The sequence below is a fragment of the Nelumbo lutea genome, chromosome 8 (assembly GCF_056320005.1).
Source record: "Nelumbo lutea isolate HS-2025 chromosome 8, American lotus-T2T, whole genome shotgun sequence".
Taxonomy (NCBI): Eukaryota; Viridiplantae; Streptophyta; class Magnoliopsida; order Proteales; family Nelumbonaceae; genus Nelumbo; species Nelumbo lutea.
Window position 1 is genome coordinate 49708141 of NC_142691.1, and position 25934 is coordinate 49734074.

The 25934-nt window shown below is 37.2% G+C and overlaps 1 protein-coding gene across 2 annotated transcripts in view; it reads right to left on the reverse strand.

Moving 5' to 3' along the window:
* Positions 1 to 7937: 7937 nt before the first annotated feature.
* LOC148844107 (glycosyltransferase BC10-like) overlaps positions 7938 to 25934 on the reverse strand; it is a 40824-nt gene continuing 22827 nt past the window's right edge. For both annotated transcript variants that reach the window (XM_088957497.1, XM_088957498.1), the window contains exons 3-11: positions 24949 to 25047; positions 13868 to 13968; positions 13695 to 13766; positions 13298 to 13388; positions 9548 to 9628; positions 8952 to 9011; positions 8744 to 8866; positions 8613 to 8651; positions 7938 to 8496 (exon numbers count right to left, since the gene is read on the reverse strand). In XM_088957497.1, the coding sequence (XP_088813623.1) occupies positions 8368 to 8496; positions 8613 to 8651; positions 8744 to 8866; positions 8952 to 9011; positions 9548 to 9628; positions 13298 to 13388; positions 13695 to 13766; positions 13868 to 13968; positions 24949 to 25047 (795 nt within the window). In that variant the 3' untranslated portion in view covers positions 7938 to 8367. The remainder of the gene's footprint in view (positions 8497 to 8612; positions 8652 to 8743; positions 8867 to 8951; positions 9012 to 9547; positions 9629 to 13297; positions 13389 to 13694; positions 13767 to 13867; positions 13969 to 24948; positions 25048 to 25934) is intronic.

A 25934-nucleotide genomic window follows, 5' to 3' on the forward strand; every position in this document is an offset into this window, starting at 1 on the left:
AGTGTCTGTGCCCGCGTTAAGCCAGTCTTATTTCCTCTTCAAGTTTGGGTTTAAGGCTTTAAGCCGAGCTAAGCTACCTAAAGGCTAGACCTGTTCATGGGCCGGGCTCGGGCCGGGCTTTTACTCATCTAGCCCGAGCCCGGCCCGACCTAATAAAAAAATTATAATTTTTCCTATTCAAATTAGAATTAAAAATCAAGATGGTTTTTTTCCCTTTTTTTTCGTTTTAAAACACAGATTTACGTCTTAAATCATTAAAATTATTCAAATGGACATAATTACATAACCCATTTTAAGTCTAATTTTAGGTCGGACCGGGCTATTTTGACAAAACCCAAGCCCGGATCGAATTTATTGCAGGTCAGGCTTTTTGGCCCGAGTTTAAGCCCGTGGGCCTATAAACATGTTCAAACCCATTCAGGGACGGGGCCAGGCCGGGCTGGCCCGTCGGGCCACCTAGCCCATGAACAAGTCTACTAAAGGCTAGTTAGACCAGTTCATGTTCCGGGTCGGGTTTTGTATATCTATCAATAGAATACACTAAGGCCCAAGTTTGAGTCAGGGCCTGACCATTGGGCCTAAGTCTTGAGCCTGAGCCCGACCTTCATATAAAGCCCAAAGCCTAGGCCCAAGCTTGAGCCTGGCCAGAAATTTGAAATTTTTTTCTTTTTTTATTCAATAAAAAGTGTTTTATTTATAATAAAAACCTTCGAAACTCAAAAAAAATAAACATTTCACTATTACTTGGAAAAAAAGAGAAGAATAACAAAAAAAAATATAATATATATTTATTTATTTATTAAATAAAAAAATAATTTTATTATTTAATATATAGCATCAAGTCGGGCTCAGGCTTGGGTTGAGCTTTTTTGAGAAAGCTCAAGCCTGGCCAAAAAAAAAAGTCGGGCCCGGTGCTTTAGGCCTGAGCCTGAACCCACAGGCCTAAAACTATGACCAAGCCTGATTTAATAACAAGTCAAGCCAGGCCAACCCGTCAGGCTACCCAGCCCATGAACAAGTCTAGCTACCACTACCACTAAGCCCAATAGAAAAAGTAGAAAAGCTAGGATTCCAAGGATAGAAAGACGAAACCCAATCCATGCAAAAATGTAGGTTGAGTTTGTTCATATTGATACTTGTGTTGGGCTTAGCCAAGTTGCATCCCTAGTCCCTTACATGGGTGTTTGGCATCGGTGCTAGAAACATCACATTGTTTTTTGAGAAAACGGTGCTATGCATGTGGATTTATAAGCACCTTGTTTGAAACTAGTGCTAACACATAGGTTGTTTATGAGAAAATAGCACTAGCTTTGTTTGGTATTAGTGTTGGTAGTAACGTTTTCAACATGGTCTATATCATCCAACGTCCAAGATGATAGATGCCACATCATTGTACCATTGACAACAATGCACCGTTGTCTCAGAAAACATTGAATTTGGCATTGCTCCATACCACACTTTCCCAATTTTCAAAGCATAGTCTGGAGCAACGTTTTTTTTCTGGAAAAATGATACTAAACAAGAGGGCATTGTTTAAAGAACCACTTTCTTTGATATAGCATTGTTTTCTTAGAAAGTGACACCAATACCAAACACCCACTAAGTATACACCTATATGATATTGTACATGTCACATATATAGGCCCTATCTCATTCTATAAGGAAAATTTGAAATGGAATCTAAATGGATTCCAAAAATTAATAAGTTTTCATTAATTGTTTATTTTTATATCATTTTTAATGGGTCTTCTATTTTATATATCTCTTATGTGATATATGCACAATGCACAATACATATCCCTACTCATAAAAATTACTAATTTTAATGGTAAAGATGAATTAATTTAAAATGCATTAATACAAAATTATCCAATAAAAGTAAAAAAAGAATAATAAATAAAACACAATACAACATTATTGTGTAGAATATAAAACACATGGTCTTTGTGTTGACTAGATTTTAAATCATAATATTATTAAGACCATCAACTAATATTTCTTTTATTGCATTTTTATTTATTGTTTTTATTAGTGTTTATTAAGTTTCATTTTTAAGTGAAATTGAAATGTTTTTATCTAATATTTTAAGAAAACAAAAAAATTTTATTTTTATTAACTACTATAAGATAAATGTGTTTTAATTTTTACTAAGTTCTATTAATAATTAAGGTAAATTTTTTAAGCTGCCCCTAAGTTTTAAGAAATTGACTTACTCACCCTACTGTTTAGAAATTGCCTTAAATACTTTTAAGTTTTCTGACAATTGACTAAATATTCCCTTACCATTCCGTCACAATCCGTTCACATTTAACATAACATGACATATAATTTTTTTTAAAACCCAAAAATACCCTTTTACAGTTGATTTTGTCCTTCCTTGCTCCTCAAATTTTCAAAATAAAACCTAACGGATTGAAATAAGACTTTTTTTTTTCAAATAAACACATACGTTAAAACAAGAAACATCAAATGTGTAAGTAAAAATCGGTTCTGCACTCTCCCGCAGCTCTGATGCAAACTGAACATCTCCCATTGCTGGACGGTCAATCCCGTATTCACTTACACATTTCTCTACCATCTTTACAAACTTCTTGAAAGTTGAAACACTCTGGTGCAATTTCCCCTTAAGAAATGGGTCAATGAGCCGAGGGATTCCCTTCTTCTGGCAATGCACGACCCACCTCCACCAAGCTGACTTGTTCCTTTGGCAGTATTGGACTCAACACTGGATGAGCACACAGGATCTCTCAAACAGGTACAACCCCAAATGGGTAAACATTTGATTTCTCAGTCAATTGCTGCCTCCTGAATTATTTTGGATCCAAATATTCAAAGCTACCCTTCACAACAGTGTTGACATGAGTATGATTCAATGTTGGTAATGTCTTTGACAAGCCAAAATCTGAAACCGTTGCAACCCATTTCTCATCTAGGAGGATGTTTCTTAACATCTGAGTGGATAAAGGTGTGCTTGATATCGTACCGATGTGGAGGTTGTGCAAGCCACGGGCAGCTCCAATGAAAAGCACCAATACCAAGAAACACCACCTACAACTCCTCTAGCATTGACTGCAGCTTGATTCTTTGAATTACCAGAAGAATTTCATTCATTTTTCTAACAAAAAGAGGTATCTTACCTTAAATGTTGTTAGGACAAAAGAAGCTCCTCTGTTCTTCCACAACCAGATTCTCTTCGAGATTTTTTTAACAGATCGAATTTGCTGGGAATACTTCCAAAGAGTTGGTTGTCATAAAGATACAGATGCTCTAAAGGTGAGCAGTTACCGATTTCCAGTGGGATCCCACTAGAGAGATTTGTCATGTCAACCGAAAGAGTTTTTAGGTTTGTTTACATTGTGAAAATTTAATAAAAAAAATGATGGATAAAATAGTCTTTTAATCTTTTGGTTAACGATTAGCAGTAATTATCATTTGTCAAAAGAAACTTAGGGGTATTTTAAGGCAATTTCTAAACAGTAAGGCTGAGTAAGTCAATTTCCTACAACTTAGGGGTTGTTTAAGAAATTTGCCCTAATAATTATTACTTTTAAGTGGTGAAGGTTACTGGATTTTAAATTAATAATTTATTAGAATAATATTTTTATTCATGATATATTATGAATAAAATTTTATTAGAATAATATTTTTATGTTTTACTTACAATTTTATATTAATAACCTCATCCTATTTAGATTGTTTGATTTATTAATATTTTCTTGTATTACGACCCCTCTCTCTTTCTCTATCTCTATATATAATATGTATTTAATCTTGATAGTAGTGTACCAATAGCTTTATTGATGACAATCATGACATGATGTAACTTTTAAAGCAAAAGAAAATAAGAAAAATGGCATGTTTTGTTTTAGTGTATGTATGTGTCTATGTATATAGCTTGGCTCACTATAGAACTTGAGCCTAGGCGAGGTCAAACATATGAACTTTTCAATTGAATTTTTGAGCCTAACCTCATGACTTTCTATGAAACAAGCTTTTTGAATAGCCATATATTCAACTCAGCTCGGCTTGAATCACCCTATAAACAACAAACAAAAACCTCACTTTGTGAAGAGTTGAATAGCCATATATCCACTACCTTGATGAATTCAATTAGGTCGGGTTGGGCTGATAATCCCAGTACCATCGGCACCATTCCAAAGCATCTGTTTCTACATTAAAAGAAACAATATTAATGGAAAGTCTTGGCTTGTATTCTTAATATCCCGATTCAAACAGACTCAACATTCTATTTGGGAACCCCAATAATCAATTCAAGGTTACAAAAAACACCTTTCAGTATGGTAGGGAAAGAGTCGGTAAGAGACTTGCTGGGTGGAAAAAAAAACACTCTTTCATTAGCTGGGAGAATAACTTTATTGAATTCAACAACCAATATAATGCTCCGGTTCATAATGAGATCTTTTAAAATTCCACACAACATTATTGAGGATATTGACAGAGCCCATAGAAGTTTTCTATGGAATAACTCAAATGAAAAAAAAAAAAGCCTTTACTAAGTTGGAAAAAGGTGTGTTTCCAAAAAAATTGGGGAGGTGTTGGATTAAGGAATCTTAAATGCCAATAAAACTAGTCTTGCAAAATTGGGGTTGAAGATCTTAAATGAAGATAATCTTTGGGTCAAAGTGGTGAGGGGAAAGTATCTTAAAAGGAGATGAAAAAAACAACAAAGGAATTTCGGGGGCTTGGAAGGGTATTTTAAGTGCTAGAGAGCTCTTGAAAAAGGGCTTAAGTTGGGAAGTAGGGAATGGGAAATCCATCAAAATTTGGGATGATAGATGGGTTGGTGAATCATCTATTGCTGAATGCATAGCCCCAACCTAGTGTGATAATGAAAATCTTCTTGTTAGTGATATCATAGATCACAAAAGAGGGGTCCGGTTGGAAAATAAAATTCAGAATCTGGTTCCTTTAAATATTTGGAATAAAATTAAGTCAATTTTTATTCCTAAGGGATCAAGAGAAGATCAGCTGAGAATGAACCCGAGTGGTGTTTTCACAATGAAATTCAGAAATTGGCTTACAAATTAAAATGTGGCATTGCTTGCAATTGGGGGAACAATGTCAATTGGGATTCGTTAGTCTGGAACCTAAAATGCCCTCCAAAGCAAAAATTTTCCTCTACCTCCTTTTTAGAAAATAAGCTCCTTTCAAAAAGCCTCCTAAGGAATAAAGGTTTGAATATTGATGCGACTTGCAGTTTCTGTGGAGATGAGGACCTAGAGCATATTTTTTAAAAATTGTCTCTTTGAAGCAAATTTGGAATGTGGTGGAATTTGAACCTTACCAATACAAATGGGCCTAATACCACTTTGCTTGATTGGTGGTTTGAACTTCACAAAAAGATTTTGCAGAGAATAATCACTTGAAGGAAATGTGTATGCACATCTTATGGCACATTTGAAAAAATAGGAATAAAAAAACCTTTAATGATAAGTCATCTCCCCACCCTCAGAGCTACAAAGTCTTTTACCAAAAGTGGGAGATGTTTAGTGGCTTAAGGCTATTCTCTTGGCACTTCATCTATAAACGCAGCTGAAGCATGGGCGGCATGGGAAGCTCACAACTTTGGCGTCAAACGATTGTTCGATCATAATAGAAGGGGACTTAAAGCTCATCATTCATGTCTCAACAGTCAGGTTACCCCTCCCAAAAATCTAAGGAATATAGTGATGGATTGCTTGCAGATGAAATAGAAGCTCGATAGAGGAATTCGTTATAGGCACATGTTTCAGAAAGCTAATCAAGCGGCTGACTGGCTAGCAAATGAGGCCCATTTCTATGATGGTGGTTTTGTTTCCCTCAGTCTTTGTAAGCTCCTTTGTTGGGATTTAGAATTTCTTTGTTTGAGTGATTTGTGGGGAGTGCTACCTACGACCTGTGTAGCACAATCTAGTTTTCTGGTTCTATTAAAAAAAAAAAGCAATATTGGCCCATCCTGAGGAACGTCATGATAGTGGAAAATAGTGTCTAGCTTTGAACCACCACCCTGTAGGACTCTTGCCATAGAACCAAGGAAAATCCAACTTCATAGTTCTAGTAGGGATACCCCCATTCTGCCCAAAGTCTTGAATGGTTCCAATAGTAGAAGCTTCACGTCCAACACTCTTCCTGGTTGAGCTGTAGATCATTGGAAACTTTGAATTTGCCGTAAAATTCAAGTTGGCGCAATATCTTTTCAAGCATGTATAGCTCCATGTTGTAAAGGAAGATGCTCAGAGCTCCTGTTGTGAGGCTCATAAGGATTTAATATCCTTATCCATCTAAGCTGCACCAGTACCTTCTGCCATAACAGGATCGTAATGCTTTGATAGAATTGTTATGGTCAATTTCTCTCATGTAGATCTTCTTCCTACCTCAGCTTCCTAACAGAACACTCACCCGTAGAAATCAAGAAAATAAAAGATTATCTCAAGGGCAGATGACACTGGTAAGAAACTTGGTTGAGTTGATTGTTTGAGTGATGTGATTATACAAATGAGATGCCCTATTTATAGGCATAGTTTGGTTTGGTCCTGACTAATAAAGGCAATGATTCCCAATATTAACTCTCATTAGGATTCCAAGAGTCACATTCATATATCTCCACTCCGGGTGCATGAAATAAACTGTTAAGCAAAAACAATGTGAACCAATGTTTATAAAACATGTCACCAGACATCTTTAACATTTAGGTAAATTGCCGAAACCCCTTTGAAGTTTTTGACGGTTGTTAAAAATTCCCCTGAAGTTTGATAATTGCAATCATGTCCCATGAACTTTTTGACAGTTCCAGGTAAATCCCTTCTGAATCTTCTAAAACAGTTTCAGGTAAATCCCTTCCGAAAATGTCCAAAATAGCATGTAATTACTTTTGACCAAAATGTTTATTTTTCAATTTTTTTTTTCATAAAAATCACTGCCTCAGCCTTTACATTCTCTTTTCTGAAATTAATTTATTTTCTGAATTTGCTTTTCATATCAATTGCTCAAAGGTAAAACTGCACCTTTAAACTCTTTTTTCTTTTTTATTCTTCATAAAGTTTGTATTATTTTTTTCTATTGGCTCAGTTTGGAAGGAGTACAAATACAAATATGTAAAGTGCAAAATTATGTATTTTGTATTATTTTGCATGTATTTTGTATTGTACATATTTGTGTTTGTACTCTTTCCAAACTAAGCCATAGAAATCAACCTCAATAATAACTGCATTGAACTTTCATGCCTCTTATTAGAGGATTTTAATAGAGGTCTACTTGCAACTGTATCAAAAAGTTCAGGAGTGGTGATTGCAATTGCCTAACTTTGGATGAGGTTTCAACAATGTGACGTTTTTAACTTGATTGGTTCATCCCTTTAGGCTCAGTTTGGAAGGAGTAAAAATGCAAATATTTAGAGCACAAAACCTTATATTTTGCATTATTTTGTATGTATTTGCATTTGTACTCCTTCCAAACTGAGCCTTAGGCCTAATTTATTTGCAATGCAATTTAACTTGCACTTGTGTAGAAGCATGGGAGTGCGAATGTGTTGAGTGTAAATTCTTATTCATTTTCATTTAAATTTAACTGTTTAGTAGTTGCAGTATAAACCAAGTAAAATCAAAATCAAAGTTATGCAAAACCCAAAGCAAAAGTGAACCAAAATTTACACTTCTGATTTGCACTGCCATGATGCCATCCATTTGTATTAACGCAAATGAAATAGAATTTCAAAAGGTACAATTCAATCATGCCATAAAAGGGACAGAGATCGAATATCTCTTCCACCTACAAGGCCACAACTGCTTTACACCAAAGAGCGAATACTGACTGCAAGTACAACCCGGATAGGACCCTTGACTCATATAGATTGTCGAGTTGCCTATTAGAAAATTTAGCTGGCTGGGCTTCTTAGATTGGCATTTTGCGATTTAGGGTCAAAAGGAAATCTGAAAAACTGGAAACGAGAAAAGTAGTTGTAATTGCTATATCACATTTTCAGCTTTTACAAAAATCAACTTAAAAGTTCATTTGAACAAATACCCAAAATTTTCTGGTTTAGAAGGAATGACAAATAATCAAAATTAAGGGGGGGGAGGAAAGAAAAGAGGCAGACAACAGAAAAATAGCAAATTGATTACCCCAAGAGGAAGCAGCACTAGGAGACAACTTGGCAGCCACCTCAAGCCTTGGAGTCAATTAACCTAGTTGCTCTGCCAATCGCCCTTCTGTTGTAAGAATCCAGATGGGGGTGGAGGGTCGAGGGGATCCAAGCCATCTACTAGGTGGCATTTTACAACATTTTAATACATACGGCGAACCCAAGCTGATTCCATGGGGTCGAAAGATGTTGATCCCACCAAAGAATAGTAATCATCAAGATGTTGCTCATTTCATCGTGTAATTGGAGAATATTTGCAACAAGTTATCCACAGTTTCTGGGTAGAATTTTCTAGCAAATAAATAACATGGCCGCTGCATGCCATTCCATAAACAAGGCCTTATCTGCACCTCCTTCTGTAGAAGCACATGGGAACCAAGGACTGATTTTAGAATGTTACCAACCAGGGTAAAGGAAAATCATACAATACAAACCGAATCCAATATTAAGAGTCTAGAAATAAAATGAATACCCTTTCATCACTTGTAACGTGCAGACTCTGATCGATAGACTGCAAACAACAATTACATCAAAGAACTATACAAATCAACCATAGACTAAATTTTAAGTATAATGAAAACATAAAGTTGATCAGAATCATACAGTGATATTCTTCAGGAGCTGGTAGGAAACATCCTTAGCCCTATAAGACTTTGGATGCCACTTTCCTTCAGACCAATCAACGTGTGTCACTGACCAATTTGCAATTCCTGCAGGATCAACCATCTGAAAATGTACATGTTTCATTTTTAGTGAATAAGAAACAATAAGCAGAGTGAACAGAACAGTAAGAAGAGATACTTGCACTGACATGGAACAAGGTTGGCAGGTAATGCTCATCTGCATAGCAATTGCGACCTTCCATACCTGGCTGTCAAATCATATTTAACTTCAGTACATTTGTTAATAGAAATAGGTGTGCAGTATAGAAAACTTCCATTAATTTCTTTCTAAGCCCATATTGACAGAAAAAGAAAAAAAAATGCGACAGTTTCACTTGTAACTTTACACCTGCAGCCAGAGGCCAGACCCAAATGGATTTACTACTATTTGATAGCACTATTGCATGTAAGTTCTTTAAAATCAATTCCATAATTTGAAAGTTGGCTTGTGGAAAGAATTTCCTGGAACACTTGCATCATAATAATTGTTGTATATCTACTTTGATCCTTTTTCACAAATTAATATACTACTTCAAGCATGGAACCAATGGGAAATAGCAAGCTAAATTTCTAGAACCACAAATACACCCGAAAATGTAAAACCAGAAAAAATATATACATTAATGGATGTAAAAGTAATGGTTATATACGGATCATAGGAAAGGTCTCAGGATACTTGAGATCATCAAACTAAAAAGTGGGAGGAAAACATCACTAAGAAAATCATCTTTGAGTACAAAGATACCTTACAATACAGCTTGAATTTCGTGTAGTAAAGATTATCTGCGATAACTATAATAGCATGCTGCCGCTTCATCGAAAACCACTGCAACACATGTATGAATTAGAACCTACAGTATTTGTCTAAGGTTTTTATCCCCAAAAGGAAAAAAAAAAGAATAAAGAGATGCATTTAAAATAAGTGTAATATATTTCCTCCAATGATGGTTTTTGGCTCAAAGGCCTTATGGTGGTTAAATGCTTGAACACCTTACACTGATTATATCCTGGACAAGATGTATTATTCAAATAGTAGACAAATTCAAAGCACAGAATACAAGAAAAAATAAACATAAAAAAGGAAAATGAAAAATCACTATCAACATGAACAAGAGAAAAATGATTTTGAAGTTATTTACCAATTACATGAAAACAATACAAAGAAATCAAGTACTGGAAATGAAAATATCCAACATCTCTATCATGAGGAACTGGGAAAGAAACTTAACTTTTTAAGCTGATATGCTAAGAACATGCACGTATGGCATAGAAGTCCATAATCCAAGGCTAAATAAGCAACAATTCATTCATATTTCATGACAATGATTATTACTACTTATATGTGGCACATGCATGCCTGAACATCACTTAATGAGAAAATATTTCGAGACATGCTTTAACAGAAGATCTGTCATGGTGTGTAGGAACTACTTAGTTAATACTGTGATCCGAAAAAAAGCACCATTTTACAGAATTTCTTCTATACTTGTATGATTATAATTAATCAACCTTGACTGGGCAGATGCAATTGAATTTCTCGTTAGACCTCTCTAATCTGGAGTGGCAAGAAGCTGTTTAAGTGGTGATTGCATGAGTACAAAATGAGCAGTTAAGGATGAGGATTTTTTGCTACCTATTAAGTGATCTTAAAACAGTAAAATGAGCAGATTGTTCAGATGGTTTCAAAGATCAATTATCAAGTTACAAAATCTCAAGCCAGAGATGTAATGATTCAGGATTGTTGACTTTTGCATTAGGGCCTCCCCCCCCCCCCCTCCTGTAGGTTTGTAGGGCATTTGTATGTGATTTTGGTTGGCTGCACCATGTGACTAAGATGCTCTCCCTTGAAGGAGTTCTACACAATTACTTTAGTTTTTAAATAAAATCTAGTAAGTTACCAATTTAAAAACAGGCTGGGTGCTGAATAGTGGTACTGGAAAAGGCCCTTGGGTACCTCATAACTCAACTATGAATTAGAAGACCTGCAAAAGACCTAGTGGATTCATTGGCAAGGGCAGAAGTAAATTGGGCCGAGTTGTACTGGTGGCTTACCCTTGGGTAGATTGTTTATGTGAGAAACTGAGGGTGGCTATGCCAGATGGTTCATCCTTTTTCATTGATGATGGTTCAGTTTCTTATTCCTTCAATGGTATATATTGAAAACAGTTTTACCTATATTGTTTTATCTAACAAAGCCTGTTGACCTGTTAATGGTCAAAAAGTTAGAAACACAGGATGAAACATGCAAGTTTGCCATGAAACTGTAGTCCTTTTAGCCACAATGTTGATTTTGATCAGAATATTTAACTCATCTGAACAAAGCCTTTAAAATTATGTAATATATTTTTTTTACAAGTAAAATGATTGTATATTAAGGTTCAGTTTGGAAGGAGTACAAATGCAAATATGTACAGTGCAAAGCCTTGTATTTTGTATTATTTTGTATATATTTGCACTGTACATATTTATATTTGTACTCCTTCCAAACTGAGCCTAAAGATCAAAAATAGTAAACAATACAGGCATCCCACAGAGAGGCACAAAATGCTACCTCTCACTCAAAGATCAGAATACAAAAATCATTTACAACTGAGCTCAATACAAGTTGTCCCTGTTTACCTCTTGTTTAGCTAAAAACCCATCAGCTACATTGAATTTTCTTTTTCCATTTCACTCAAGCAAGGGTCATATCCATTGTTGAATCACTTCTGGACCATCTAACTTGCAACAAATCACTTCTACAATCACAAGTATCTTCTCTAACCAAGAAGAAAAGATTCTCAGGAAAAGCAACTATGGACACTTGATTACACCATTACACTTTTTTTTCTATAATCGGCCTCTATAGTGAAATTGAAGGAATATCATCGAAAAAATGAAATCATATCTTCAATCTCTGCCAGAAATAAATTAAAAAAAAACTTTCTACAGCACTTCATATTACCTTTGACACAATTCATTATTAAGGGAATATGAAAAAAAAAAATTTCTACAGCACTTCAAATTCATTACCTTTTGTCTGGTGCTTCAAAAGTCTCCTCTTGACACCTTCAAGCTCATGGAGGAGAACGATGTTGGCTGACAACCCATGCAATTCTCATGAGAAATTTATCAAGGTGGCAAACCCAAATCCAGTCCTTGAACCAACCAGATCCTTACTACAGGTTGGATAATCCCAATTCAATCTTAATTCAGGCTGGGGAAAATCTAAAGACTAAGTCCTAACCTGAAACTGACTTGACTCAATTTTTCTATTTCAAGTTCTTTATTTGAAAAAAAAAAAAAGAAAGAACAATTAGCCCACTAGATCTTCCCATTTTTCTAGGTTTGTGTTAGCTAGCCTCAACTTGATTTGAATTTGTTTTATGATCAGTAATTCTTAGAATTGCTTGACCATAGCCAATTCATTACCATTATTAATCCTTGTTTTTTTATCAATAAAAGGAGATTTTATTAAAATCAAGTTGTAGTATGTATTACAATAACGGGGGAGATTTCCCCATCCCGCAGACTGACATATAATTTATAATGTTGCCCAAAAGATTTGGTGCCTAGCTGTCCCCTGTTAAGCCAGACAATCTGCCATTTCATTTTATGTTCTCCTTACCCATTTAAAGATAACATTCAGCTCCCTTTTTATGCTTTCTATTTCCCAAAAAGTATGTCTATAGATCCATGGGACTTGAGAGTTGCATTTTGTCCAAGAAATGACCACCTGCGAGTCCCCTTCTACCTCCAAGTTGTGGAAACCAAATTGCTTAGCAAATTTTAAACCATGGATGGTCCATGCAGCGAAGCTGTCAATGCATTACCATCTGCTAAGGGTCCTGAAAACAAAGCTAACACCTTTCCTTCTGTGTCTAGGAAGACTCCACCCAATCTAGCTGCAGCTTGATTGCCAAGATAGCTTCCATCAAAGTTGAGTTTAACAAAGTGGGTTACTGGGGACGTCCAGTCCATAGTTACTCTTTCCTTGACTTGAGTTGAGACAATAGTGTCACTTCCTTCCATGTTCTCAAAATTTCATTTATTGAGAAAATTTGGAAATCCTCCAAGGTCTTCTTCACCCAATGTACAACTTTAATTTTAATTGTGTCAATGACCATTACCAATCCTTGTTATCGTGCATAACTGGTGTCAATGAATTGACTGTGGCTAGACAATTCTAGTAACTGCTGATCCCCAAACAAAACTACCCTATTTTGGTGCATAGAACAAGGTAAATAGTTAATCCTTTATATCATAATCTAATCTGAATATGATTAACGGCTCACAATCAATTAAGCTGATGTCAACTCTGACATGGGGGTCCAATTTATTTCATACCCCATATACATTCTGGAGCAGCAACAAGGAATCCATTATCCCTATGTGATGTATAGCATACTTAGATATTCATCACAGAAAAATATGCATATAAAATGTTAGGAATCATCTTCAAAAATAAGGCTTAAGCTCTATGACAAGCACACAAGGATACATGCAAGGCATATACCTGTGCACCCTTTCTAAAAGCCTTCTTTTCAACTTCAGGCAGCATATGCTCTGAATATCTTCCAGAACCATGTGGACCAGGATCCTCAAAGCTGGAAAAGAAAATTAAGAGTTCATTAACAAAAAGAATTGATTCCTTAATAAGAGGAAGAGAAACAGAACTTTACTTTCAGTTCTAAATGGTTATTCATCATTTTTTCAAGGTTAAGTATTTCCTCTACATAAATCACATATGAAGACAATCACAGCAACACAGTGGTATATCCAATGTCCAATCAAGGATAGTTTAGTACTTTTATTTTGTCAAAACAAATTTTAACTGAACAGCAATAATCAGAAGAGTTAATCATGAAATAAAACTAAACATGTATACCTCCAAGTAAGTGCAGAAGTCTTACCAATCTATAAAACTGATATTTGTATCCAGCAGATAGTTATAAACATAATCAAAAGTATGCAATGGTACACAACTGCAACCCAAGAGAACAAGTACTCAGAAAGTGATGATAGAAGCTTCAGGCACAATTCAGAGAACATAAAGATACAAAAAGCAATTCTACAACCCAAGCACCTGTCCGAAAGCAAGACAAAATGTTGGTTATCAGGATCTCTGAGTGCATTTGCCAAAAGTCTCCGCTCAGCATCAACCATAGAGATTTTGCCCCAGACCACCTGCATATGTTTGGCTCATATCACCAACAAGTCCCTAGTCTTAAAGTATGCTTCTAACCTCTCATATGATCCATAAATAATATGCTTCATTTCCAATACCAAAGTAATAACGAGAACCACAGAGATGAATATAGCTTCTTATATGAAAAACATTCACCATCTATTTTAGAGCTTTTTACTCATGATCAGTAATCAAAAGTTTAGTCAAGTATGGTTATGTGTGTGGAGATGTAAAAATTGCCTAAAGCCAAAAGAAGCTCCACTATATACCCCTCTCTACACCCAACACATGCAAACACCTAAAAAAAAATCTCCACATTTCAATTCCTTGCACTCATTGAGAAGAAGAGCCCAAACTATTGAAAAAAATAAAGAAAACTATCAAAATCCGGACAAAAACACCCTCAAGGTCTTTTCAAGGCCCACAAATTCTCCAATTGCATTCCTTCTGCACATCCCAACAAATTGCAGAAGAAACCATGGTGCATAAAATATCATTTCTACTACCAACAGAAACTTAGGACTAAAAGAAGGTGGTCAAGATGATGCTTATCTCCTTTCTTATCAATTCACTCACTGGTAATGTGATTTACCCATCCAGAAATGGCAATGTTCACTTTTTCTTCACCAAATTATTAATCACAACTGATAACACTTAAACAATATAAGTAAAACTGGCATAAGATTGGAACCCTTTCTGTATGCACATGAGGATACTTGTATGAAAGATTTGCATTTCATGCCTTCTAGAAAACTTTAGAAGACATGAACCTACGATTAAATGGATTTCCCTAATTCAAAAGGTAATTAAAATGGAAATGACACTACAAATACCCTTCTTGGAAATTAGATGTAGATCTGTTAAGAAAAGCATACTGAGAAATACAGAACAAGCTTCAATTATCCAAAAAAAAAAAAAGAAAAAGAATATACAGAACTCAGCTTAAATGAACCTCTTGATAAGTGTCATTTAAATTGAAGCATGCTTGGTTATCCATCAAAGAGGGTGACATAACATCAGCTGCACTATTTGCCTTAACATGGAGTTAGTACTTAGGTTTTATAGGACAGTACAAAGGCTCACCAAGGATACACCTAGTTGCCTGTCTAAAGATGGTGCATTCTGCTTACTCATTGCAGGCCAGGCAAGCTGATTTCAGTGAGGCTCTTGATTTTTGCGTGAAATTGTGAAGGCACAAAGCACCCCCAGGAAAGTGCCTTACTAAAGAAGATCGTGAAAGAGAGGAGGAACCCAAGGATCCAGATATATTTCTTCTTTAGTTCATCCCCCCAGAGTCACCCAAGGATCCATATACCTTTCTTCTTTAGTTCTTCATCCCCCCACTGAGTAGCCACTGCGAACTTCTCTATTTGCTAAAGAATGACACAATAACAGCCACCAGGTGGAATAAAAATATTTGTATGGTCAGGCACTCATGCTTTGTGCCCACCACCTCAGGCTCTGGGAAGCCCCTGCACATTGATGCCATCTTGCAATTCAACTATCTTAGAGATTCAGGGTTTTATTCAACTACCTTACATTTCAAAATAAATAAAACTCTATTCAGGGACCTCAGCTAACAGCTTAATCTTGTAGGTTGAACAGTTCCTCGAGATAGTATCAGAGCTTGTTTGACCAAGTGCTCTAGTGTTCAATCCTCATTACTCCCATAATAATTAATTTAATTTCAGCACAAGGTATGGGAGAGCCTGTGTTTGTCCACACTTCAAGCCTGATGAACCTTCTTTTCTTAGTTCCATTCGGTTTGATGTGGGTTGTGGGAATAAAATTCTTTCTTGGGAGGACACCTGGGTTGGTGATATGCCCCTTTGCCAACAATTTCCAATACTTTACTCCCTTTCAGACCATTCAAACCTGTTCCCAAATTTGGTGCAACCTCCCAAAATGTGATTAACTGGAATTTTGGGTTCAGGAAAGGCTTAAGGGCATTGAACGTGAGTCACCTATCTCTTTGCTTTCTTCTTTGGATACTGTGTTCTTGGACCAAAATTCACCTGATGTTAGGGAATAGACCCCCTCCCTTAATGGCTTGTTCTCTTGTGCTTCCTTCTTTAACCTCTTAGTTAACTCCACCTCTGGGGGGATGGCCTTCCCAGTGAAAGAAATCTGGTAATAAACCCATTCGACCTACAATTCAAGCTCTGTTCTGGGAAGTATTCATTGGCAAGGTTAACACCTGTGACATGCCACAGAAAATGAGGCCCAATTCTTGCCTTTCTCCTCATATGTGTGTCCTTTGTAAGGCTTGTGGAGAATCCATTACTCATTTATTAATCTCCATTCTCCTTTCCTCTTGTGTTCTGTATTTGGGAATATTTTTGCTCTCTATTTGGTAGCCGATGGTTCCCCCCACAATAAGTGGTAAGTTTATTCAACCCCCATTTCCCAAGGCTCAAGGAAAAGAGAGGGAAGATCATGTGGTGGACAGTAAGAGCTGCCGTGATGTGGACAATGTGGGAAGAAAGAAATAATAGAATCTTCAATGAAAAGAGAAAACCAAAGGAGGAATTGCTAGAAGCTATCCTAATTAGAGCTGCACGTTGGGTAAAAACCTTGGAGACTCTCAGAATCTTTTCAGTCAATGATATTATCAAATCCTGGCCTGAAGTTGCACAAACTAGAAGCCACTCTGAAGAGGTAAGACAGGACTGGAAGCCACCGGCTGAAAGTAAACTAAAACTAAACTTCAACAGTAGCTCTATGAGTAACCTGGGAAGAGCTGGTATTGGGGAGTGATTAGAGACCATCAAGGTTTGGACTTTGGTGGTTGTGAAGTATTCAAGTCCAGCAGGTTTAGGAGATTCAATCAAAGCAGAAACCATGGCACTTCTACAAGGATAGAGGTTAGCACAACAGCATGTCCTTAGAGATTTGGAAGTTGAAGGTGATTTACAACTAGTAATTCATTGGGAAATGCGCCTCAAAGGACCTTGGAAATCCAGACATACATTTACTCATTTAGGGAGATCAATGTGATTGCAAAGAAATTAAATACAAGCTTCAGCTGGGTGAGAAGAACTGCAAATGGGATGGCAGATGCATTAGCTAAACAGGGATTAAATAGGCAAAGTATTTTCCGGGCATACTTGTAATCAGTGTTACTGGTGGGTATTGGGATCTGCCAACAGTTGTATTAAGTTTAAATCTTTAATTTTTAATGAAATAGTAGTCGACCAAGACTACAGTCAGTCTTGGATTCCAAAGGATTTCAGATTGAGAAAAGTAGAAGGAAAGAGGGAGAAGAAGAAGAAGAAAGCAGAAGTACACAAGGGTTTTGAAAAGGAGGGACAAATCGAATCAATCTGCCACCGCCACTCTCTCAATATTTATATGTTATGTTCACTAATTGTAGGAAAGGGCAGAATTGCCCTTAATGCTTACATGGCAAATAAAACAATAATAAACTGAAATAACAAGCTGTCTAAAATAACTACCAACTAACACTGACATAACTAACAAAGATTACATGTGCTGTCATACAAACATAGTGGGGACCACAGCCATGGGGCCCACATCAGTGTTCTCTACTCTCCCCCTCAAGTTGGGAATAGATATTTGTCATTCCCAACTTGCATAGGTCTGCCTCTAACTTCTTCCTTGGAACAGCCTTGGTGAGAAGATCTGCGAGCTGCATGTTGGAGGTGATATGCGGGAGACACAATTCTTGTGATGAGACTCTTTCTCTGACAAAATGTCGATCAACTTCGATATGTTTAGTTTTGTCATGCTGTACCGGATTGTGAGCTATATTAATAGCTGCCTGATTATCGCAATACATCAAGGGCTTCTCATAATCAATACCCAACTCTTCAAGTAGTGATTTCAGCCATAGGATTTCAGCCACTCCATTAGCCATTGATCTGTATTCAGCTTCAGCACTAGAGCGAGAAACAACACTTTGTTTCTTACTCCTCCAAGAGACAAGGTCACCTCCTACAAGGGCACAATATCCAGAGGTAAACCTCTTGTCATCAGCACTCCCAGTCCAATCAGCATCTGTATAGACCTCCACCTTCATGTGATTATTATTCTTGAACAGTATACCTCTACCTGGACATCTCTTCAAGTATGCTAATATTCTCTCAATTGCAAGAAGATGAGTAGTTCTAGGGGAATGCATGTACTGGCTGATAACACTGACTGCATAACTGATGTCTGGTCGTGTGAGATAGAGACATAGGAGCTTTCCAACCAACTGTTGGAACATAGCTTTGTCTTCAAGAGGCTCTCCACCCTCTGCACTGATCTTGTGATTCTGTTCAATGGGTGTATCTGCAGGCTTGACACCTAACTTTCTAGTTTCCACCATCAGATCTAGAACATACTTCCTTTGAGAAATAAAGATCCCCTATTTAGATCTAGCAACCTCAATACCCAAAAAATATCATAGTGCACCAAGATCTTTCACCTCAAACTCTTGATGAAGGAGTTGTTTGAGGGACTCAATCTCACTATTATTATTCCCTGTCACTACAATATCATCCACATATACAGCAAGCAAGGTCAAGGAAGAGTTCACTCTTTTAACGAACAATGTATGATCTGACTGGGCCAGTACATAGCCGAATTTTCTAAGGGCTAATTTGAATCTATCAAACCAAGCTCTAGGAGACTACTTTAGTCCATACAATGCCTTATTCAGTCGACAAACCTTCTTACCTGTCTCTGCATCATAAAATCTAGAGGGCAACTGCATGTAGACTTCTTCCTGTAAGTTGCTGCAAGGGCTAATAGAACTCGAATAGTGGTCATCTTGGCTACTAGGGCAAAAGTTTCCAAGTAGCCTATACCATAAGTCTGAGTAAATCCTTTTGCAACCAACCGGGCTTTGTACCTTTCAATGGAGCCATCAGCATTATGTTTCACAGTAAATACCCATCTACATCCAACCGGTTTCTTTCCTTTGGGTAGGTCAACTAGCTCCCAAGTATTATTTTTCAAAAGGGCATCCATTTCAACTTTCATTGCATCTTTCCACTCAAGAACTAACAAAGCTTCTTGCACTGTTCTGGGGATAGGAATATCAGCAATGGAAGTAGGAAAAGACTTGTAAGAAGGAGACAGACGATCATAGGATCGAAACTGGGAAATGCAATGAGCTATGGATGTGGTGCAACGCTGTTTCCCTTTACAGATCGCAATAGGGAGGTCAAGGTCATTCGAAGGAAGGGAAGTAGCAACAGTGGAAGGTATCTCAGTGGGTCCTGGACCTGATAAGGGGACTGTAGTACCTGGATTTGGATCCGTAGAAGGAACCGGGGCTGGCCTAGACTACTGATGACCAAAATCAACCTGCCTCCATTGCCTGTGATAGACTTTCAACTCCTGATCCCTCTGACAACCCTCACCATTACAGCCCTCATCACTCAATGGAATGGGTAAAGGATCACAAATGAGTTAACCCCACTCTCATTGTGCTCCACTTGAAGAAAAAGACCCAAATTCTCACTACTCTCCCCCTGATGAGAAGCCCTAGGATAATAGGGTACCTCCTCAAAGAAGGTGACATCCATTGAAACAAATCTCCTCCCCAAAACAGGATCATAGCAACAATAACCCTTTTGAGTTTGTGCATAACCGAGAAAAATGCTTTTGGAGGCCTTAGGATCAAATTTGGAATGATGAGGTCCAAGAATCTGAACAAAGCAGGTGCAATCAAAAGTTTTAAAAGGAATAGTAAACAACTCGTCTGGGTATAGAAGGGTAAACAGAGGTTTCATGTCAAGAACCCGTAAGGGAACCCGATTAATGAGATACACTACCGTGAGGATAGCATCACCCCAGAAATGGATAGGCACATTGGAGGTAAACATAATGCTTCTAAACACCTCCAAAATGTGCCTATTCTTCTTCTCGGCAACCCTATTCTGCTGTGGTGTAGGACAAGTCCCATGATCAAGTAGATAAGAGGCCAATGACTTCGCAAAGTATTCTTTTGCATTATCAGATATGAGGATTTTGATTTTGACCCCAAACTGGGCTAAAATCATCTGATGAAAGTTTTGGGTCAGAGCGGGAACCTCATCTTGAGAACGCATAAGGTAGATCCAAGAAAAACGGGTATAGTCATCAACAAACAATAGAAAATATCCACCCCCCCATAGAAGGGATGTGATATGGGCCCCAAACATCGATGTGCACAATATCAAAAGAATTACTACTTTTATTACTCAAGGAATAAGATGTTCTACAATGTTTGGCAAATCCACAACTCTCACATCTCAAATTTGACATCTCAACAGACTCAAACAAAGTAGGAAACAGACTCTTCAAAGACCGAAAAGATAAATGACCTAACCGATTATGCCAGAACATAACCGAACTCACAAACTGAGAGACAAAAGACTTCTTATTCACAGGCTCTTTCCAATGAGAACTCTCTCCAAGCAGATAGATCCCATTCGTTTCACAGCCAGTCCCAATCACCTTCCTCGTCTCCAAGTCCTGAAAAACACATCATTCAGGGAAAAAGGTTACTGAACAGTTCTGATGTTTTGTAATACTACTGACTGAAAGCAAATTAGTATCAAGTTTAGAAACGTGCAAGACTGAGGATAAGGAGATAGTATCAGATAACTTGATGTCACCCTTGCCAAAAATGGGAACAAGGGAGCCATCAGCAATGGATACTTTATCTCTACCAGAAGATAAGTGATAAGTAGTGAACAGTGATGGCAAGCTAGTCATATGGTCAGATGCACCTAAGTCTATTACCCAACAATGTGCAGCGTTATCTAGAGCTGAAGCATGGTAAGCTGAGGCCCGAGTACCTGAATGAGCAAATGCTGATGTGGCAGGGGCTGATGGTGACTGAGATGACTGAGTTGAATTCCCAACCTCCTTTTCCAATTGTATTAGGGCAGCCCGAACAGCAGCTAAGGTGTCTAGGGGCGTGCCTTTTGTGCCCTATGAGGATGTAGAATCGGTATTCACAGCCATATGAGCATTACCCCTTTTATTCCTTAGTTTTGCTGGGACTAAATGAGGGTGCAACTTCCAACATGTATCTTTCGTATGCTTGGGTTTCTTACAATATTCACATACTAGATCCCACTTATATTCCTTCTTCATGTCCCTTTCTATATCACCCTCAGACTTAGGTTTAACTGCTGCTAGGGCTGGGGGGAAGGGCTGATGCTGCATCATAACCTTTCTTCTAGTCTCTTCACTATGCACCAAGGAGTAGGCTTGAGATAGGGTCACACTATCTCTTGTCAGTATCTATTGTCTCACAATGTCATAATCAGAATTCAGGCCAACCAGAAATTCAAACACCCTATTGGTCTCGACTTGCTTTCTATGAGTCTGTGCATCTTTCGGACTTTCCCACTCAAGAGTCTCCAGATGGTCAATTTCATGCCACGGAGATTTCAAGGTAGAGAAATAAACAGAGATTGGTTTCTCTCCTTGTTTGAGATTATTTACCTCACACTTTAGTTCATAGGCTCTAGCAACATTAAGGGGTTGGGAGTAGGTCTCTTTCATGACATCCCATATCTCCTTGGCTGTCTTTGCCCACAAGTAATTTCGGCTGATATGTGGCTGCATAGAGTTGCACAGTCATGTCATAACCAAGTAGTTCTCCTTAACCCACTTGGTATACATTGGGTCCTCCTTGGAAGGTTCTTGCACATCTCCCAATAGGTAGCTAAGTTTTCCCCTTCCCCCAATAGCCATCGTGGCCGATTGGGCCCATTCCAAGTAATTGGATCTGTCATATCTCACAGTTGTAATCTGAAACGCAGTCTCAGACATATTACTAGAACTGTTGTTCCCAAAGACACCTTCCCCCTGATTTTTGAACTCCATTCTTGGTTAAGAATCAGTAATTAAGAACTATTAGGGCTACTACAATACAAAACAGCACTTAAATAACTGATCACAGTCAGAAATCTGTATGAAATCAGTTCAGATCTGATCTGAAATCAATCGGCAGTCAGAATATAATCAGTTCGATAACAGTTCTCACCCCAAAAACAGGCTCAGAAGCCGAAACAGGTCTAGAACCACTTAGAAAACAACCTGTAATGCTGAGGCAAAATTAGGGTTTTAATCGTAGGGTTAGGAAAACCTTTGTGAGAACATAAACAGTGCTCAACCGCATCTTCCAAAGGATTCAGTCAATTCTGGCCGTAGGGTTAATGGAAAACCCTAAAAAAAACTGATCACCTCTGAGAAAATAAAGGAGATTTCGGTCGCTCCTCCCAGATAGGTCCAACCTATCTTGAGAAAAGTAGAAGGAAAGAGGGAGAAGAAGAAGAAGAAAGCAAAAGAACACAAGGGTTTTGAAAATGAGGGACAAATCAAATCAATCTGCCGCCACCACTCTCTCAATATTTATATGTTATGTTCACTAATTGTAGGAAAGGGCAGAATTGCCCTTAATGCTTACATGGCAAATAAAACAATAATAAGCTGAAATAACAAGCTGTCTAAAATAACTACCAATTAACACTGACATAACTAACAAAGATTACATGTACTGTCATACGAACACAGTGGGGACCACAGCCATGGGGCCCACATCAATGTTCTCTACACTCCCCCTCAAGTTGGGAATAAATATTTGTCATTCCCAACTTGCATAGGTCTGCCTTTAACTTCTTCCTTGGAACAGCCTTGGTGAGAAGATCCGCGAACTGCATGTTGGAGGTGATATACGGGAGACACACTTCTTGTCATGAGACCCTTTTTCTGACAAAATTACATGTGCTGTCATACGAACACAGTTGGGACCACAGCCGTGGGGCCGACATCAGTGTTCTCTACAGAAATAAAATAAAATAAAACCCTATTCAGGTACCTCACCTAACAGCTTAATCTTTTAGGTTGAATGGTTCCTTGAAATGGTATCAGAGCCTATTTGGCCAAGTGGTCTGGTGTTTGATGCTTGTCACACACCTTATATAATTAACTAAATTTCAGCACAAGGTATGGGTGCAAAATCCCTCTCAAAGAACCATTCAACCTAAAAGCTTAAGCTGTTCAGTGGGGTCCCTGAGTAGGTTTTTATTCTCCAACTCACACCCTCGTGCGAAAGCCCATCAAGATTGAAACATGAACAAGCACAGGGCCACCCATACCTTGTGCTGAAATTTAATTAATTATAAGGGGGCAATGAGGATCGAACACTAGATCATTTGGCCAAACAAGCTCTGGTACCATCTTAAGGAACCATTCAATCTAAAAGCTTAAGCTGTTAGGTGAGGTCTCTGAATAGGTTTTTATTCTCTAACTCACCCCTCATGTGAAATTCCATCAGGCTTGGAGTGCGGACAAGCACAGGGCCACCCATACCTTGTGCTGAAATTTAATTAATTATAAGGGGGGAAACAAGGATTGAACACTAGATCACTTGGTCAAACAGGCTCTAATACCATCTCAAGGAACCATTCAACCTCAAAGCTTAAGCTGTTAGGTAAAGTCCCTAAATAGGGCTTTATTCTCTAACTACAGTTACCTATCTAGGAAGAAGCTCAAGATCCCCACCAGATAAAACCACAACTTCAACCATGTACATAACATCTTTATTCCCTAGTTCACTTCTAACTAAGAAAACCCGTTAAGGATAGGCGATGCACACCAGACATAAAACAATTGCTTTTCAGATCGATTAGGTAATAATACTAAAATAACAAAAGAAATTGCTGGTCATTCATTTGTTGGACAAATATGGAGACACAGATAAACACATTTATTATTTAATAATGTCGATGCTGAAGCAAAACTGAAACTGAGTAAAATTAATAGGATCTCAGAACAAGAACATCAAGAAGTCCTTGATAAATTAATAGGCTTTCACCAAAACACTAAATAGATTGGACTCAAATGTTTTAGGCTTGGTTGTGATACTTTTACTTTTGGATTGGAGATAAGCTGTTTTATCTCCATTTGCTTTCTGTACACTTCGTAATTCTCTATTAATATTTTAATGAAATTGCAGTTATTAATTAAAAAAATGCTAAATAGATTCAATCACTTTTCTGACATATGTTTACTAATTTTCTATAGAGTTCCAGAAGGGCATGAGTGTTCTGTGTTATCAAATAGAAACTAAAAGACTTTTTTTTTTCTATTTCTTCAGGGTAAAAGACAATTGAGCAGGTGTTTTCCAACACAAACAGTTTATTAAATTTCACATAAGCAAAAAAAAAAAAAGAAAAAACTAAAACTAAAACACTTTTTGGGATGTGTGTTTACTCAAACAAAGTGAAAAACATTTATAGTTTGATTCAGAAAAATACCCCTATTTCTCAAACCAACAAAAAAAATGCTTCCAAAAACAGAAACATGTTTTCATTTCTAGAAGGCTGACATGAGCTACATTTCGATGTGTTGCACACACAATGATATCTCCTGAAAATCCTAAGTTCTGCTTTAAGCTTCTGTGGATCTTTTTATTTATCTTTCTTTTTTTAATCAGCAATGATTCTAACAACATAATAACCCAGATCTAAATGGAATTAGATCAAAAGTATAAAAAGAAGTAATATATGAAAGGTGAACTAGAGAAAATCATGCTTCTGGAGACAGAGATTCAATAACACGTTTCTGGTTTTAGTTTTTGTCAAAAAAAGGAAAACAACATACAGCCAATAGTCTAATATAGTGTTTTATGTGCATTTCTTTAAAGATAGTTTTTTCTTTTTCAAACCACCTGCAGGGCCCAGCTTTCTTGAAATCAAAACAAAGAAACCAATTCATATTGGGGAATACCCCCTCAAATATCAGCCTCTCTACTGATCAAAGAAAAAATATCAGCCTTCCACACAAGGAAATAAAACTATGCACCTAATCCACCTCTGAAGTCTGAACTAATGTTTTTAGCAGTTATTATATCTAAAAATAGACAATATTAAATACACAAAAGATGCATTCATATTTGAAAAGATGTTTACTATAGGACGAAAGCAGCATTCATATTTGAAAACAAATTTTTGGGAGGAGTTTCACTGTACCTTCTCACTGCGAATGTCCCGATCCACAAAATAACGACTCACATGCACTGGTTTTTCCCTAGATGCATGGACATAAATAGAGAACCTACCTTCATGGCCCTGCGAAAAGAAAAGCATGGCTATTCAGGTGATTTAGATTTTAGAATGTGCACAAGTAAAAGGTTTAATCCAAATTGATAAATTTATGTGTTTTAGGCAACATAACCAATGGTTTTATGTGGTTGATAGAAATATAGATTTTTATTATTAACATTATAAATAAAATAATGGGTATCATCTCTTCCATACACTAGCAACTAATCAGCCACTATCCCAGATTGTAAAGATATAATTTATTTCACCTGCATGGAGAATAATGTATAAAAAGTCATTTTAGTTTGCAAGTTGTGTCATATTTAAATTGTAAACTTGTAATATTCCAATAGAAAAAGCCCTGAACCTCCTAATAATGTCAACTACTTGCACCCATTGAATGAAGCCCCATCAAGTTTCTTGTTATTGCTTACAGTGCACATCTGCAGCAAGGCAAGGGACTATAGACTCATAAGACCAGATGTAGGCAAACCCTTTTCCACTACCACCTGTCATGGCAAGTTGGTAACTATTATCCTGCTCACCAGTATGGTCCAAAGCCCAATTATTTCCCTCTCCCCCATTTATAGGATATAAAGAATTTTAACATCTAACCATCCAAATCCAAGGGTCAAATATGTTCATGGGTAGAGTCAGTAGACAATAGATTCTCCCAGTGGTCAACTATAAGCAACCTAGGCTGCTAGATTGACGAATAGTAGACTGCTAATAACATGGTTTCTTTCAGATGTCATTGCCCTTGCAAATTCTGCAGGAAACCAATTTCATCAGTTGATGGTAGGGATTACAACCTTCTTGATCTTTGCATTGTGGATACTACAAGGATAGTATAGAGATATTGGGCCGGATGGTAAGGCTAAGTCGGATCAGATCCCATTCGAATCCGAATTCAA